Raw genomic sequence first — 17,258 nt, 5'->3', positions numbered from 1 at the left:
TAGGCCCTGGGGAAGCCTCCTGAAAGAGGAACTGCGGCCCTCTTCTCTCTCCGCCTGTCTGCCCCTGCCTGAGACCATCTCAGGCCCCCACATGCCTGCCGGTGCCTGGGACTGAGGAGGGGTGGGAACAGGGGATGTGGGCTGGGGAGCATGGCAGCCCAGAGTGCGGACTGAGAACTGAAACGACTCTGCCTCTTGTCAGGTTGATGGGCAAGTCACAGGAGAAAAGCTGAGCGCCTACACAGCCACCCCCGAGGCCGTTTATGGCGCCTCCCACGTGGCCATCTCTGCCAACCACAGGCTCTTGCACGGGCACAGCCCTCTGAAGGAAACCTTTCGGAAGGCCCTCGTCCCTGGCCAAGGTAAGTCGGCAAGTTAAGGTTAAGAAGGGGGCGTTACGCCTTACATTTCACAGAGTTCACGGTCCTTTCACATATGTCATCCTTGTGATCTGTTCCTCTCCTTGGCCTGACTTTATGTGTTGATTTTAAAATGTGAGGATCAGAAAGAGACTTGAAAATAAGTTACTTTGAGTCAGTAGCTTCTCCGCTTCTTAAGTTTTTGTTTGAAAGTTCAACTCTTTCCCTTTAAATATAATCTAGATTCAAAGCTCTTTTCTGATAAGAATAGAATCTTGTGCTTAATTTATAGTCTCATCATCAAATAAAACTATACTGACAAGGACAGGAAGGAAGCCAGTGAGAAACAGAGGAAACATTTTCAATAACTTAATTTTAGTGTCTCTTAAGAATTCACAGAGTGATCCGAGCAGACCAGCAGGGTCCTGGTCTTTAATGAGAACCAAGCTGACCTCAAATTGGCACAGCGAGTGTTGGTCAGTGAGGATGAGAAGTGCCTGTGCATTAGTCTGAAGTCCAGGGCTGCAAGCCACAGAGTCCATCTCTGGCTCACCCAGAGGAAAGGGGGAACATACTGGAAAACTGTGGGGAAGAACCAGTCTGGAAGAAGACTTGGACTAGGCAGCCACGGGAGTTGGGGCAGGAAGAATGAATAATGTCTTGATACCACTGACTGAGGGAATCTGCTCTCACTTTGCCATCAGCACTTGGGGCACTTGCTTTGAGATTTGTCCTGCAGAGAAACGTGTCCGATTGGTACAGCTGGGGACCCCTGGCCTCTATGTTGGCCGAAGGAAGGCCAGGTACCTTATTCCTTGATAGCCCCCCAGGACTGTCATCCGTGAGGAAGGGATAGCTCTGTAAAACTCAGGCTGTTACCAGAGGAAGGAGTATGGATCCTGGGCAGGCGAAAGGAACTCCCCTGTTAATTAGAAGTAGGTCTCAGGAGAAATGTAAATATTTCTGTAAAAATCTCAGCCCGCTTCACTTTTCATAGACTATATAAACTTCAACCCAAACCACACAGTCTGAATTATTGCAGGTCTGTTTAAGTTACTAGATTAATAAAAATTTTTGAATAGTAGTATAGTTTCATGTTTTTTTTTTTTAAATAATTGGAATGCATAAAATAGCCAGAAGGAAAGACTCCCTGATCAGATTGGAAGGATAAACAGTGTTGCCCCAGCTTCTCTCTGCTGAAGATTTATAATTGTTAACAACAGTAACACTCAGATCAGTTAATATTTACTGAGAGCCGGCTGCGTGCTGAGCACTCGGGGATGGGTAGGTGGCCACTCACAGTCTTGCCTTCTGGGAGGCTGCAGCAGAGGAGACCCAGATGCATACGTAATTCGCTGGCCCAGGACACATATCACTCGGTTTCATCTCTTTTGTTGTATATTGAAATAAAGAAAAGACTCTTTTAAGATTTCAGTGTGTGCTTCTGAAGTCCAGTATAGCTCTCTCTCAGTTTTATTTTCCATTTATTCAAAAGAAAAATTGGATTCTTTTCAGTGGTTTAAAGGGAAAACTCATCATTTATACTCTCATGAACATTTTGAGATTTCTTGAGAACTATGGCAGTGGAATAATATCTAAAATTGAAAAACTAAAAAATGTGAATCTGACCTTCGATTCCCCCTTCATGCTTAAGTTGGGGACATAAATTAAAATGAAGTAATAGCAGTAGGGGATTAACTAGCTAATAAGTTATAAAAGATATAGTTCCTGCCATGAAAGATACTATATGAACCCAAAACATTTTCACATGTAAGAAATTAAGAGGCTGTGGTGGCATGGGCCAGTTTTCACAGTCACGTTGGTATTAGCACATCTGACTTGGCCTGGTTGGTTTCCTTTTGGCTTGGTTCTCCCCTCTTTAGTAATTTCTGAAATAAATCCAAACGGAATGCTCCTCTTGGCTCTAAATTTTCCGATTCTAATTTTCATAGTGGAAATATTCTTTTTGCAGATGCCAATTTATTCAAAGTCTCTAGATTAATTTGCACGTCAGGTCTCTGGATATTGACCTGTGGCCTCAGTCGTTTGTGGCCAGTACAGTGCCCGAGCGTAACGCGGTTTTCCCGAAGGTGAATTGAAACTGCTGCATGGATATGGGTTTATGCCTCCTCTGGCCTCTACGGTCACATTTTAAACCTGAGCATCTTATCACTAGTGTCATTTACCATTGCCAACTGGCTCCGTTCAGACAGGTGCCTTGGTTTTCCCTCAAATATCTGTTTTTCAGGATAAATATTAAAGCAGTGACCACTTCAAGTCACGGTAGCACACAGTTGTGATAGAATTTATCACTTGCCTGAGCTTAAATTATCACACTCAAGTTCCTACAGTTGCTGAGTTGGTGTCTGCATATGGGCTCCTGAGTTGGCACAAGACGACCAAGGTTCTGATCCCAGATCTATCCTGTGACTGAAGGAAGTTGAGTTTTCCCAGCAGCGCAGGTGATGGGGCTGTCAGGCAAGGTGGTGTGGGGGCCTGGTGGGTACAGAAGGAGCCCTGAGGGGCTCTGAGGAGGAGGAGTATGGACAGGGTGGTGCTTGAGTGTTAGAGTGGAGGCAGGAGAGCTGGCTTCCCCAGTAGTGAGGTGAGAGGTGAGTAGTGAGTGATGGCCCTGAAACAGCGGCCATCGGGATGGAGGGGCGAGAACAGCTCTCAGAGTTATTTGTTTAGAAGACTCCTCGGACATCTCCCTGATTTTTGGCCTGGCTGACTGTGTTGCTCATGTGTTTGACTAAATGTACTGTTTTTGCTCAACATCCTGTAATTGGCACAGATTCCTTTAAGAGAGCAAAAAGTAACGTCCCTCTCCGTACAGATCTTGAAATCGAGTGTATTTCCGTAATCATTGACATTGTCTCCTCTTCTCAGTTGACTACCTCTGACTTAAGTCGTGTTACATAAGCTGTGACTTGATAGGAACTAGAAACCATAAAAAGCATCAATGGGGGAAATATTGTCCGAGTTCTAGACGCTGTTCTGTTTTTTCCTGGAGTCTTTTTCTTACACTCCTGATATTAAAATATGCAAACCCTGGGGCTTTGGAACCATGCATTTCAGCTCTGAGTCACCGATGATCTACACAATGCATTTTTTGCCAAAAGGGTAAACGAGGTCTCTGTAATAAGAGGCTTAGGAACCCTGTCGTTGTTGACACATTAGAGAGAGGCCCCAAAACATCGAATAATTTATGGCTCCCTATTGCTTTGCCCTGTCTCCATAGAATCAGCATGAGGGTGGAACAAAGGGCAAGGAACAGAATCCTGTGGGTAATAGTTTGTTCTTAAACCTAACTGTCCCTGCTAGCATCCTTGCAGTTCAGCAGGTGTTAATAGATGCTGTGCGGAGGAAAGCTTCTGTGCTCAGGTAACCTGGCATAAAGCAGAAATAAATAGGTTTCTTTGCTTCCACTTGTCAGTGTCTTCTCTGTGCTGACGTGCGTTGTGACTGTCTACAGGGGAACGTCAGGCGCCTCTCCTCACGCGTACTTGACCACGGGGCCCTGTTTCCACAGAGATCTGGGGACCTAGCTGCAGGCAGCACCGCTCTGCACCAAACAGAAGTCTCTGGTCTGTTTTTCCAAGGGGCATGAAAGACCCGCCTAGTTTGCAGTGGGGCCTGAGAGAGAGGGCAGCTTCTTGCCTAGAATGTTTCCTTTGTAATTACTGGCTGTTAAGCTAGGAATCCTTTGTGTTTTCTGCGGCGTTTCGCTGTGATTTAACCCCTGTATGAACTGCTTCAGTTACTTGGGGTTTCTCCCTGGCTTCCTGCTTCACGTTGCCGGCACACGGCTCATGAGACATGTGGAGAACGCCAACTCTGACCAAGAACTTCGGATCTTAACTTTGGTTCTTTCTGAGAAATAGGTCGTGACTGGGTACAGCAGGCACATTGCTGTAGGGCGTTCATTACACATCTGCTCATGTGTAAATTCACATATTAGCTTTTTTTCTAATTGAAAAACAGTCACAATAGACTTTTATGTGGGAAAATGAAAAAAATCCAACCCTTTAATCCATACTCTACTTTTTTTCATATTTTTCTGATAAATGACTTTATTGATATATATTTTGCATACCAAAAAATTCATCTATTTAAAGTGTACAGTTCATTGGTTTTTTGTATATCCACAGAGGTGTACAACCATCACCACTGTCAATTCTAGGACATTTTCATCACCCCCCCAAAGAAATGTCATACCCTCTAGCAACCATACTCAATGCCTCCTATTTCCCCAGCCCCAGAAGACCACTAATCTACGTTCTTTCTCCATAGATGTGCCTATTCTGGACATTTCATGTACGTGGACTGGCGTGATATTTGTTCTTTCGTGACTGGCTTCTTTCACTTAGTGTAATGTTTTCAAGGTCATCCAATGTTGTCGAATGCGTTAGTACTCCATTCCTTTTTATTTCAGAATAATACTTCATTATAGATACCACATTTTATTTATCCATTCATCAGTTGATAGACATTTTGGGTTCCACTCTCTAGCTAGCTGCCATGTCCCTTTGGTATGGATTCTTGTGCGGATATATGCTTTTATTTCTTCGTGTATGTATCTAATTCTGATTTATTTCTTCGTGTATGTATCTGTTGAGTTGTTGGGTCTTACGTTAATAGGAACTCTATATTTAACTGGTTGAGGAACCGTCAGACTTTCTCAAGGCAGGTGCTCTATTTTACATCCCCAGAAGCAGTGCAAAGGGATCCATTTTCTCCACATTTTTGCCAGCACTTGTCACTGTCTTTTTTGTTATGGTCATGCTAACGGTTGGTCATGCTAATGGTTATCTCACTGTGGCTTCGATCTGCGTTTGTTTATCCGATGACTAATGGTGTTGATCATCTTTTCATGTGCTCATTGGCCATTTACATATCTTCTGTAGAGGAATATCTATTCAGAGCATCTGCTCAATTTTTAATTGAGTTGTCTTTTTATTCTTTAATTTTGATAGTTCTTTATAGTAGACACAAGTTTCTTATCAGGTATATGATTTACATCCATGTTCTCCAGTTCTGTGACTGTTCTTTTCACGTTCTTGATGGTGTCCTTTGAAGCCTGGAAGTTTTAAATTTTGGTGAAATCCAATTTACCTATTAATACTTGCTTCTTCTGTTGTTTTGCTTTTGGTGTCATATCTAAGACACCGTTGCCTAGTCAAAGATCACTAAGATTTATACACCTGTGTTTTCTTCTAAGACTTTTATATTGGATCTTATATTTAGGTCTTTAATTCATTTTTAAATTAACTTTAATTTATTCTTTTGCATGTGGTCATGCATCTTTTAAATTCATGTTCCCACACACACTCATCCTAAAAATGAGACTGCTCCTGTCTTTTGTTTTTTTGTTTTTTACTTAATATGATATCAGAAAATATTTCTTAGTTTTTAGGCAGGCTTGTCTTTAACCCATGCATAATATTCTATCAACTCAATGTACCATAATATTCTAAATCTTCCTATCATGTTGAATATTTGGCCTTTTTCGTGTTTGGGCTATTACGGAGACAGTTCTTTGCCTCTGTAGAATAAATTCCTCAGAAAACAGCTCCCCCCCCCCAAAAAAAAAAAAAAAAAAAGAACGAAGGAAAACATCCCCAAGAGTGCGATTTTTTTTTTTTTATGACCCCTTTTTTGGTTCTTTTTACATGTTGCTTTTATTGGTTTCTGGAAGGGCTAAATCAGTTTAGAGTGTCTTACCAGATGACATACGAATTCCAGCACAGCTTCACAGTGAGGGTGCCCTTCTAATTTTATTTTATGTATCTGTCTTTCGGCTGTGCTGGGTCTTCATTTCTACGTGGGCTTTTTCCTGGCTGCGGTGGCTTCTCCTGTTGCTGAGCACGGACTCTAGAGCACACTCCGGTAGTTGTGGCTCGAGGGCTCAGTACTTACAGCTCCTGGGCCCTAGAGCTCAGGCTCAGCAGTTGTGGCACACGGGCTTAGGGGCTCCGCAGTGTGTGGGATCTTCTCAGACCAGGGGTTGAACCTGCGTCTCCTATATTGTCAGGCAAATTCTTTACCACTGAGCCACCAGGGAAGCTTTTTATTCTTTAATTTGATAGTTCTTTATAGTAGATACAGGTGGTCGGGCCAAGGCTCTTTCCTTTCTACTGCTTGGCCCCTCTAGGATGTCGCCCTTATCTGTGTGTTCTAGATTGTTCTGCATGTCATCTGCATTGTGGTCACAAGGGTAGGGGAGAAGGGCAGCCCCCCTCTTTGCGAGCCTGGCCTCCGACTCTTCTGCGCGCGCTCCCTGGCCACTCCTGGTGGAGGCGCTGAGCAGCACTGCCATTAGCCGTGCGGCCATGTGTCCAGCAAACACTGGTGCTGAATCAGAGGGCAAGACAGACACGGGGTCAGCTGGCAGCCTGTGCCCGAGCCGTTTCTCTGCTATAGACCAGAGATTTGTGGTCTGTTTGGACAATTATCCTCTGTTTGGATAATTCCAAATTAAGTGTTTTGTTATGACCACATAAATATTGGTCATCTGAGCCAAATATACTCTGATTACATTTTCCTTTTTATATAACTTTCTATTTTTCCTGAAGTTCATGATGTTCTCTCTCTTTTTTTTTTCATTTGTTTTGTGTTCTTTGAATTTCTGATTGTCTTCCCACGCCCTCCCAGGAGCTCTTTAAAACTCCTTTCAAGTTTTCTACATATTCCGGTCTGTCAGAAAATGTGCCCGTCCCCTTTTTTCCCCGACGATGCTTCCTAGGGCTCTCTGTCCTGTTCGCATGTCACCTGGTCTTTCTCCCGGCATCTGCCATCCTGGGAGTTCTGTCTGTCTCTACTCTGCAGATGTCCCTGCCCTCTTCTCTTTGTTGGATTCCCTGTTTGTTCCCTAGATTCCATGTCCTCCTTTTCTTGATTTACCCCTTACTTTCACAGGGCTGCCGTGGTGGCTGAGATTGTAAAGCATCTGCCTGCAATGCTGGAGACCCAGGTTCAATCCCTGGGTCCGGAAGATCCCCTGGAGAAGGAAATGGCAACCCACTCCAGCATTCTTGCCTGGAAAATCCCATGGTCGAAGGAGCCTGATAGGTTACAGTCCCTGGGGTTGCAAAGAGTCGGACACGACTAAGCGACTTCACTTTGACTTTTTGCTGGACCACAGCCTCTGGTATCTCCTTAGAAACGGATCATGGGAAGGAGCAGTTTTGTGCTTGTATGTGTGAAAATCGGATCTCTGCTCAGTCATTCTCTCCTTTCCTATCCACTTCCATCTTTGAGTGTTATAGTTTAAAATTCCAGATATCTTTTAGTTTCACCATAGGTAGGTTGTTGATTTTCTCTTTCTTCTGTATACACGAGTTACTTTCCAAAAGGATAAGGGAGGTGGTAGGAACATCTTTCCTCCACCTTCTGGGAAGCAAAAGTGCCATTTTCACTTCTTTGCTGAGGAGCACGCATGAATATTTTCATGTATTTGTTTAATCTTTTGATCCTCCACTAGTATGAATTATCTGTTAATACCTTCAAAGAACAAAGTCTATAATAATTAGCACAAAGCACAGAGGTTCTAAAGCTTCTTTTTCTCACTTGTCTCCTCTGAGACGCAGAGGGTGTTAAAGCCCCAGCTGACGGGCCTCCACCGTTGTCTGCCCTCATTTTCAGATTGCCTGACGCCCGTGACGGCCGTGAACATGCTCACCCAGCAGGAAGTCCCGGTCATCATCTTGGCCAAAGATGACTTGGAGGGCTCTCTAGATGCAAAAATAGGTAAGTAGCTAGTAAAATGTAAGCAGGAGGATGTCTTTAGCAGGCTTAAGATCAAAATACTAGCCTGGAAGAGCTGGCTGTATATTCCGTGATCTGTTTTGCGTCTTTGTAAAAATGAGTGTCCCTTCATTTCATTGTCTCTTATTTAAAGCATTGTATTTTGAATAATCAAAAATGTCTGGCCCACAGATTTTGCCAGTGGAGCTAGTTGGCAAGACTTGCCTATACAATGTGGGGAACAATACTACTCAGATAAGAATCCCATTTCAGAAGTCACAGAAGCAGCAGCAGCTACTGAGATGGGGGTTCAAAGCACACATGATTGATGCGGGCTAACTTTTGGGGGAAGACTTAGTGGAGGGGGTGAACTTGAGCCGTGCAAGAAAGGGATTCTGAAACAGCAGTAGAATTGAAGGCGTTTGTAGAGCTGTAAATTGCACATGGTTGGTGGCCTTACTCATTGCTGAGTGTTCTAAACTACCGCCACCTAACAGGAAGTCTGGGGTTGAATCAGGGAATGGAACCTAATCATATCCCATCCAAGACCTACCCTGAGGGGGACCGGAACATCTCTCTTTTACAACTTCCTACTGTAGATTCCAGCCCATCACCAGTGTGCTGGGACCTGCAGAGAAAGTTACTGCCACACCCTCTATCTCCTGGCACACACAAGAAATGGCGTTGCTTATGGAAACCATGTTTTTTCCTTACAGCCCTCAGATGCTTTTTTGACAAAGTGATTTGAAGAAACACCAACCCAGAAAACAGATATTTAGCCATTCAAGTCATTCTTATCTGACAGTTTAACGTAGAAAATATGTTGCTTAAAAGACATAATTCCTTCTAGTACTTTAATGCATCTTATAATTAGTAAAATTCATTAATATAGCCAGCCAAGTTGAACAGTAAAGGAAGCCCTTGCTGATGTGGCGCTTTTTTTTTTCCCCCTCATTTGGTATTTTGAGTCAAAGTACCAGCACAACATTGAGAGTTCTGAAGGAAAAGGGTAAAAGAAAAAGAGAAATCTGATTTTCTTGGGTATGCATGGGAAATCATTTTTCCTATTGTCTTCATTTCACATACTTCCGTGATTAACATTTTCTAAGTTATCGTCTGTTGCCCTCCAAGAATAACAGAAATGAAAGTAAACGAGATGAAGTAGGGTTTTCACCATCTTACCGGCATGTTACAAATGGTTTACATTCTGCTGAGCCCCACATGGCCAGCACGGTAGCCCAGTGCGAGCTTGATGCGGTCAGGTAAACCTGTGATCACGTCTCCATTTGAAGATTGCTCTGAGTTCCCCCAGACCCCACAGGACTGGAGTAAATGACTCTCCCCCCTCCTCGTTCATGACCACTTCTCGGCAGTCTCCATTGCTTGCCATCTGTCCTCATCCTTCGGGGTCTTTCAAGTCCACTCTGACAGTTTATTTGCTTCGTTACATGCTTTTTGTCAATAATCTCAGCTGGAACAAACACCACAGAGCTTTCCGTCATGCCGTGGCATTTTCTATCTTACCAAGGAGGTTTAGAACCCACACCCTAAACATTAAATCACCCTTGTAGGGCAGCGTTCCAGAGAGGTTGTTCATGGCGACCTGACGTGTGTCTGACCCTTAGTTTTCTCTCTCTCAGTTGCCGTGTGGCGTGCTGTGTCCGCAAGGATGTCAGCAGTTTTGACAGCTGTCCCTACAACACGAGTTCTCAACCAGGGGTGATTTGGGCATCAACTGACATTTGGCAACTGTAGAAACATTTCTGCTGGTAGGGACCAGGGAAGCTCTTCAATTCCTCCACTGCACAGAACAGCCCCACAGCCAACTTCAGAATGTCACATAGGGCCCAGGTGGAGAAACCCTGGCCTACAGAACTGACAGCTGAAAAGCCTGTTTTCTGAAGAGCTGAAGCTGAAACAGCAGGCCCTGATCCTCTGAATGAGCGATTTCCTTACACTCAGCTCTGTCTCCTCAGGGGCGTATGTGGGTTGAAGACTAAATGTCTATTCAGAATGTACTGTTGCCTCTGGGAACAAAGCACAGTGTGGAGAAACACAGTTGCCAGCTTTCCACTTCCTGCCCGAGTGGATGTTTCTGGGGTGCTGGGAGACGCTAGCGGAGTCAGCCCTGCTGATCAGGAGCACCCCAGTGTCCTGCATCCCTGAAGGAATTCAAAGACCAGGCTTCCCCAGGTGCTTGTGATTTGCTGTTCAAGTGACAGAAGCAGCACCCAAAACTGTGAATTTTAGAATTACAAGTAATCGTTTTTAAAGAAAGTAAACAAAGGAATAAGACAACCGAAAGTAGTGTCAATACGGAACACCATTGTGTCAGGGTGGTGAGTTTCCCCAAGACTATTCCCTTTTCTCAGTGAATGCGATGTGATTTGATCATTTCTCTGACTGAAAAAGATAGAGTCTCCCTTCAAAAGCTAATGCTGAGTGCCCGCGCTGGCAGTCCTTTTGTGATTTGGGCATTTGCAAAGAAGACATTTTGTATTTCTTCGCCTTGAACAGGAATTCCCAGCACCAGCTTAGAGGACTCCGCCTTGGCCCAAACCCTGGGCCTGTCCTACTCCGAAGTCATTGAAACGACGCCAGATGGCACAGAGAGGCTGAGCGGCTCCGCGGAGGTTGGTGGGGCCTGAGAATTTACTTCTAAACTCATGGTCTTCACGTGAGCTTCATGATGCATTTTCCCCTCGATGCAAGTTACAACCTACCATTTACCATTGCATTCATCTCCACACCTAACAGTCTTGCAGCCTCGTTTCGAAATCTATGAAACCAAAATAATGCTCTTTTATTACTATTATCATTTACTTTTATTCATTTATTGGCCGCACAGGATCTGAATTGCAGCATGTGAACCCCTAGTTGCGACACGTGGGATCTAACTCCCTGACCAGAGGTTGAACCCAGGTCCCCTGTATTGGGAGCATGGAGCCTTAGCCACTGGACCACCAGGGAAGCCCAAAATAATGCTCTTTTTCAAGATCTAGAAGCTTCTCAACTCCAAGTTGAACCTGATCCCTGAATAGTATAGTTGTCAGAATAGCTAGTACCTTATTTTGGGAATCTTCTGCATGAGAAAAATGACCTCCTCCAGGGAAACTGGTTCCTTGAGGCAGTTGACCAAAATTGGCTCTTCCTTTTAGAGCTCTCTCTTCTCCCCAGATACTTATTTCCAGACAGTGGCAGTCCAGGGTGGTGGCCTCAGGGTAGCAGCTCATTCTTACCGCTCTCCTTCCCCTCTCAGTTCACAGGTATGAAGCGGCAGGATGCATTTCTAGCCCTGACTCAGAAAGCCCGGAGGGAGAGAGTGGGCGGTGACGTGACGAGTGATAAACTGAAGGACTGGCTGATCTCGAGGCAGCGCTACTGGGGCACGCCCATCCCCATGGTCCACTGTCCGGCCTGCGGGCCCGTGCCCGTGCCTTTGGAGGACTTGCCCGTGACCTTGCCCAGCATCACCTCTTTCACTGGCAAGGGAGGCTCCCCACTGGCCTCAGCTTCCGAGTGGGTAAACTGCTCCTGTCCTAGGTAAGGAGCCACACCCCTCGGCCACGATTGCTAACTCTCCTCTCGGACTTCCGCTTGGTTAGAAAGAATAACATAGGTCTTTTGCAACCTTAGAAAGAGGAGGCTGGAATCTGGAGCCCAGCCCTGTGATGGGTGCCCTCTTCTCTCCTCTGGGCTGGTGGAGGCAACAATATCAATTCACATCTTTCCCTGAAACAGCCGATCCAACTGATGGAAAAGCTACACATTTTCATCATAGCTTTGGAAAAGACCACTTTCCTTCACTATATATTCCAAAGAGCTTCTCAGAGAAAAGAGTAAATGCCTGCGGTTTTCCCACAGAGTGACTATGATAACAGTGGAGATTTTATCACAAGCAGCAGGATAGTAGCTACGAGGACAAGTGTACTCAGGGGTCTCATTCTTTAATATCCTGAAATATGTCATATCTCCTTAATTCTCATTTTGGAAGTAGGATTATGTTTTCTGTCAATTCACTGGCGTGTCTCCCATTTTTTTTTTTTTTAAGATCTTTTGATGTGGATCATTTTTAAAATCTGTATTGAATTTTTTACAGTATAGCTTCTGCTTTGGTGTTTTGATTTTTTGGCCCTGAGACATGTCGGGGTCTTAGCTCCTGACTAGGGATTGAACCCTCCCCTGCCCTGCATTGGAAGGCAAAGTCTTAACCATTGGACCTCTAGGGAAGTCCCTCCCGTGTGATTTTTTAGGATGCCATTCCAACTGATTAAAAAGTAAATAACAGATACCAAAGTGTAGTATTTCCCTTCGTCCTTGTATGGAAAAGCTGTTTTTCTCTGCCTTGTAGATCGTGATGGGGTTGTTTAAAGTTTTGAAATAACTTAGTCCTCTTACTACCACCTCTAGGTCAGTAATTAGGTAGCCACCTAGTTGGATGGCATCATCGACTCAATGAGCACGAGTCTGAGCAAACTCTGGGAGATAGTGAAGGACAAGGGAGGCTGGGGGGCTGCAGTCCATGGCGTCGCAAAGAGTCAGACACGACTGAGTGACTGGACAGCAGTGCGCATGCGTGGCTCAGGCTGGCGAGACAACACTCACGGCTTCAGGTCCTGACCCGGCCTCTTCACTAGCTATGTGGTCTTGGGAGAGTCACATAAGCTCACTGAGCATTGATTTCCTTATCAGGAGTGAAAATAACCCCATGAAGGGGTTTCAGAAGACTAGAATTAACTCATGGAACCCTGCACAGTGGCTCCTAGCAGACACTCTGTAACTGGAAGTGTTGGCGATGTTCTGCCCTGGCCTGCCAGCAGTTCACCCACGAGCTCACTCAGGCAGTTTTGAGGTTTGCGATGGGGCTTGCAGGAATGTAGGAAGCTCTGGGCCAGGTAGGGGAGAGTTAGCACACCCTTTTTGTTAATAAGCAGTAACAAAGTACTTCTCTGTTGGAGACATGGGCAGCCTTCAGCCCACCCATTGTGGCAGCCCAGGGCCTTGGTGGTGGGGATAAGATCTACCTTGTCTACTGATGCCTGGAGAGCAGACCCCAGGCGTGGGCTTGGTCAAGGCTCCCTGTTGAATCTGATGAGCTTGCAGGGCTGAGAGCTGCTGAGCCGTGTGGCCAAGCGGGACAGCCCAGTGGTAAGGACCGTGGGCACCAGAGTCCAGCAGAGGTAGATTCGTTACCCTTGAGCTCCAAGACCTTGAACGGATTTCTCAACCTCTCTGAACCCTAGTTACCCATCTGCAAAGTGGGAACGCCAGTAGTGTCTACTTCAGCATCCCCAGAGTTACTGGGATTAAATGAGACAAAGCCCGGGAAGCGTTTGGCTCGGTGCCCACCACCCAGTTTTAGTCTTATTAATGCTGGGGCTGATGATGGTAGTAACACTGTCACTGTCACCATTGTCTGCCTCCCATTTTCCAAGTAGTCTCTTCTGTATGATCCAGCTTTTAGTGTCAGCCATAAAAAGTGTTGGTCATCTTCAAATCCACCATGACCATTTAAAAAATCAGCATGGCAAGTTTTGGTCAGATATCAGCCCCTTTTATTAGTTGAGTCCCTGCGTTTTCTTCCTAAATTGTATGCGTGCCCTAACAGTGAGGAAGAAGAAGAGACATTTATCTTCTAATGATTTCCCCAAAATAGTATGTGTTCTGGGTGCTTGCTCTCCAAATAAAGAGACCTGGCTTTCGTTTAGAGATGCACTTTTGAGATCAGATTCTTAGAGCAGCCCTGGGTGGTAGGAAACAGGATTAGGGGTCCCTTGGGGCTCTCTCCGGTAAGCCCCTTCCCCTGGAACCACCACTGTTCCCAGTTGGAGGCCCCCTGACTGAGAGGCATGAGGCCCCAGAGCCCCGCCAGGTGTGGGCTCCTGTGTTCTCTGCTCAGCCACTTCCATTTAATAAGCAGGAGATGGGGAGTGGCTGTTTCCTCCAGTAATATTTGGAAAGCCAGTACCAACTGCTTCACATGTGCAGCATATAAAGGCAATGCTTCTTCTATTTTTTTTTTTTATGCCTCCTTTTATTTTTAAAATTAAAAGCAGACTGAAGCCCTTACGTGCTAAATTAGCAAAGGATTCATCACTTCCTCTTTGGGGCGCCTCATCCCCCTCCTCAAATTTTCCAAGAACCGCCCCCCGACCCCACCACCGAGGACTCATCCCACCAAGAAGGCAGCATTGAGAGGGGTGGTTGGTTCCGCTTCCATGCTTCAGAAGGGAGAGCCTGGAGTCCGAGCTGTGTTCTCCTGCTGTGGCTTCTCACAGCCACAAAGGGTCCCTGCTAATAGCTGTCAACCCCCATCCACTACTGATCCATGCCTTTGAGGGGTCTTCAAGGGAGCCAAGCACCTTCCTTGGCCAGGCTTGGCTAAGGGTACTGTCTTTTGCCTTCCCAGAAGTGGTGGCTTATGGCTCCAGTCCGCTGAGCCATCATCCTACTGACATGTTTCAAAATTGGTTGGTAGTTGGGCCCTTATGAAACCTCAGTCCTCCCCACGTATCACATCCCTAGGATGAGCACTGCTTTTTGTTTTCAACCCTTCACATACCACGCATCTCCCTCCACTCACTGTCTTGAACTGTGGGGCTGTCTTCACCTTCTGTGAGGAGCCTTCCTTTAGACAGTGGTGTGTTGGTAAGTGTGTACTAAGTAGATCACTGGAGGGGGGCTTCTGATCTGTAGTGCTGGCCCATTTCTATGGTACAGGTATTTCCTCCAAGGGCTAACTTCAGACGACCCCTTGGCATCACTCAGTCGTCCCACTGTTGTTGGGAAGAGATCTCAAGAGTCAGTCCTCACAAACTGTTATGAGTTGCTGCAGCACACTTCTGCCTTTGGGTCTCCATGGTGGCTTATCTTCCTGAGGTCACCCCCTGTGGATATCTGCTCCTCTCACCCAAGAGATAGAGATAGGAAGAAAAAAAAAAAAAGTTCATTTTTCAGCGCAGTATCTCACTACATTTGGTTTTCAACTTCTCTTCATAAACTGATGTGCCCCAGGAGCATCAGTGAGTAGTTGGCACTGGCTGAAGACAGTCGTGACATGCCTAAGAGAGAAGTGAGTGCATAAAGAGAGAAGATTGCCGTTAGATACTCTACCATGTTCAATTCAGAGAAGTAGAGAATACGGGCTTTTATAATTGTCGAAGATTTACATTTTTAAGTTTCTTTAAAGCATTGTGTACTCTGCAGTACAAAGAGAGCCCATACCGTGAATTGTTCTTTTCATGATGTGGCATTGTTCTTGTGACATTTTGAACTCGTACTAATTGTTATAGCTTTCTGAAAAGCTGGTGGAAAATGCATTAATACTTAAAAAGAAACCAATTGATGAACTTTCTTTCCTTCTTAGGTGCAGAGGAGCAGCCACAAGAGAGACAGATACAATGGATACCTTTGTGGATTCTGCTTGGTACTACTTCAGATATACTGACCCTCAGAATACTCAGAGGTACAGAAAGCCCTGCTGAATTCATGAGCATGTGTTGGTCTGGGTCTTCCATGAAGCAAACATGAAGATAGAATTCAATGGGCAAGAGATTTATGGGGGCAGGTGCCTCTGGGGAATAAAGAGGTGAGGGAGCGGGAGTCGGCAGGCAAGCCCTGGACTGGGATATAGGTCTGACACCGATGAAAGAAAAGGATGAAGGCAGGAGGATTGGGTTGAAGAGCCTCAGACCCCAGCACAGCTTGAAAATCTTGAGCAGGCCGGATGGGAAATGCCGAGAGTCCCAAGTCAGGAGGCAATGCCTGCTCTGGTCCGCTCCTCCCAGGAGGGCACAGGCTGCCATCAACCCCGGTGGGTCCAGAGATGAAAGAGCTGGAAGCCATGGGTCAACTGTGCTCTTTGAAACAGGCTCTTATAGTGAGTGTGCTCAATTATTAAATTAGATTCTTCAGAGCCAAGTAAATCCCAGGTATAGGAAAAATGAAAAAGAGTAAAAGGAAGAGCTTTGGTAATACCCTTGTTGGCCCTGCAGTGAACTGCACTTGTGCAGTCACAAATATGTAAAGTTATTAACTTAAATGAAAGTAATGATGCAAGTGTACAGGGAGGGTAGAAGAGAGAGAGTCAGTGAGCTGAGGGCATGACCTCTTAGCATATACGGTCACTAGATAATTTCCAATACTGATAAATGAACAAAGCATATAAACATATTTTTAAATAATTGCCAGGAAAAAAGCATCTGAAAGGGTTAAAAGTGGCTAAGTGACAGGTAGGAGGTGTAGGGGGAGGGTGGTGAAGGAATGGGGCTGGACACCACTGTTCTACATTATAAACGTTTCAGGACTGTTTTTGTTAGCTATGTGCATGTGCTTCTTTGACAAAAATAAATAAGGGAAAGAGAGCAATAGGTAGATGGGTAGAGAAGGAAATGAGAACAAAAGAAGACTGATGCAGAGCACAGGAAACCACAGACACTGCGCTTCAGGGACCTTGCCAACTCGCTCTTGTCCACGGGAGAACCATTATACTGAAACCCTGTAGGCCAGGTATAAAAATGCACCCATTTTCTTCGCTGGTTGGGAGATAATGTATTTCCAGGGAGACGGGCGCTCCTGCCTGCCCCAGTTCTGCTATTCTGTGATTCACGTGGAGGCTGTGCAGAAATGAGCAGGAGCCAGAGTGAACAGCAGCTGGCAGAGGCAGAAAGGGCACAGAGGGATTGCCGTGGCTGGGACCAACCAGGCAACCCCGGCCAACCCACAGAGAGGCCCCTCTTCTGGGTCTTCCTTCTCAAAGGAGCTTTTATTGCCTTCCATTTCACGTATGGTTGTGAGAGTTGGACCAGAAAGAAGGCTGAGCGCTGAAGAATTGATGCTTTTGAACTGTGGTATTGGAGAAGACTCTTGAGAGTCCCTTGGACAGCAAAGAGATCAGACCAGTCAATCCTAAAGGAAATCAACCCTGAATATTCATTGGAAGGACTGATGCTGAAGCTGAAGCTCTGATACTTTGGCCACCTAATGTGAAGAGCCAGTTCATTGGAAAAGACCCTGATGCTGGGAAAGATTGAGGTCAGGAAGAGAAGAGGGCAGCAGAGGATGAGAAGGTTGGATGGCATCACCGATTCAATAGACATGAACTTGGATAAACTCCGGGAGACAGTGAAAAACAGGGAAGCTTGGCATGCTGCA

At 45.5% G+C, this 17,258-nt stretch overlaps 1 protein-coding gene across 2 annotated transcripts in view; it reads left to right on the top strand.

The window, feature by feature from the left end:
• The window catches only part of LARS2 (leucyl-tRNA synthetase 2, mitochondrial), a 147,133-nt gene that overhangs the window by 88,774 nt on the left and 41,101 nt on the right, over positions 1 to 17,258 (top strand). For both annotated transcript variants that reach the window (XM_070358886.1, XM_070358885.1), the window contains exons 9-13: positions 203 to 362; positions 8,004 to 8,108; positions 10,623 to 10,738; positions 11,365 to 11,648; positions 15,472 to 15,570. In XM_070358886.1, the coding sequence (XP_070214987.1) occupies positions 203 to 362; positions 8,004 to 8,108; positions 10,623 to 10,738; positions 11,365 to 11,648; positions 15,472 to 15,570 (764 nt within the window). The remainder of the gene's footprint in view (positions 1 to 202; positions 363 to 8,003; positions 8,109 to 10,622; positions 10,739 to 11,364; positions 11,649 to 15,471; positions 15,571 to 17,258) is intronic.

The sequence above is a fragment of the Bos mutus genome, chromosome 22 (assembly GCF_027580195.1).
Source record: "Bos mutus isolate GX-2022 chromosome 22, NWIPB_WYAK_1.1, whole genome shotgun sequence".
Taxonomy (NCBI): domain Eukaryota; kingdom Metazoa; phylum Chordata; class Mammalia; order Artiodactyla; family Bovidae; genus Bos; species Bos mutus.
This window is presented reverse-complemented; position numbering and strand designations above follow the sequence as displayed.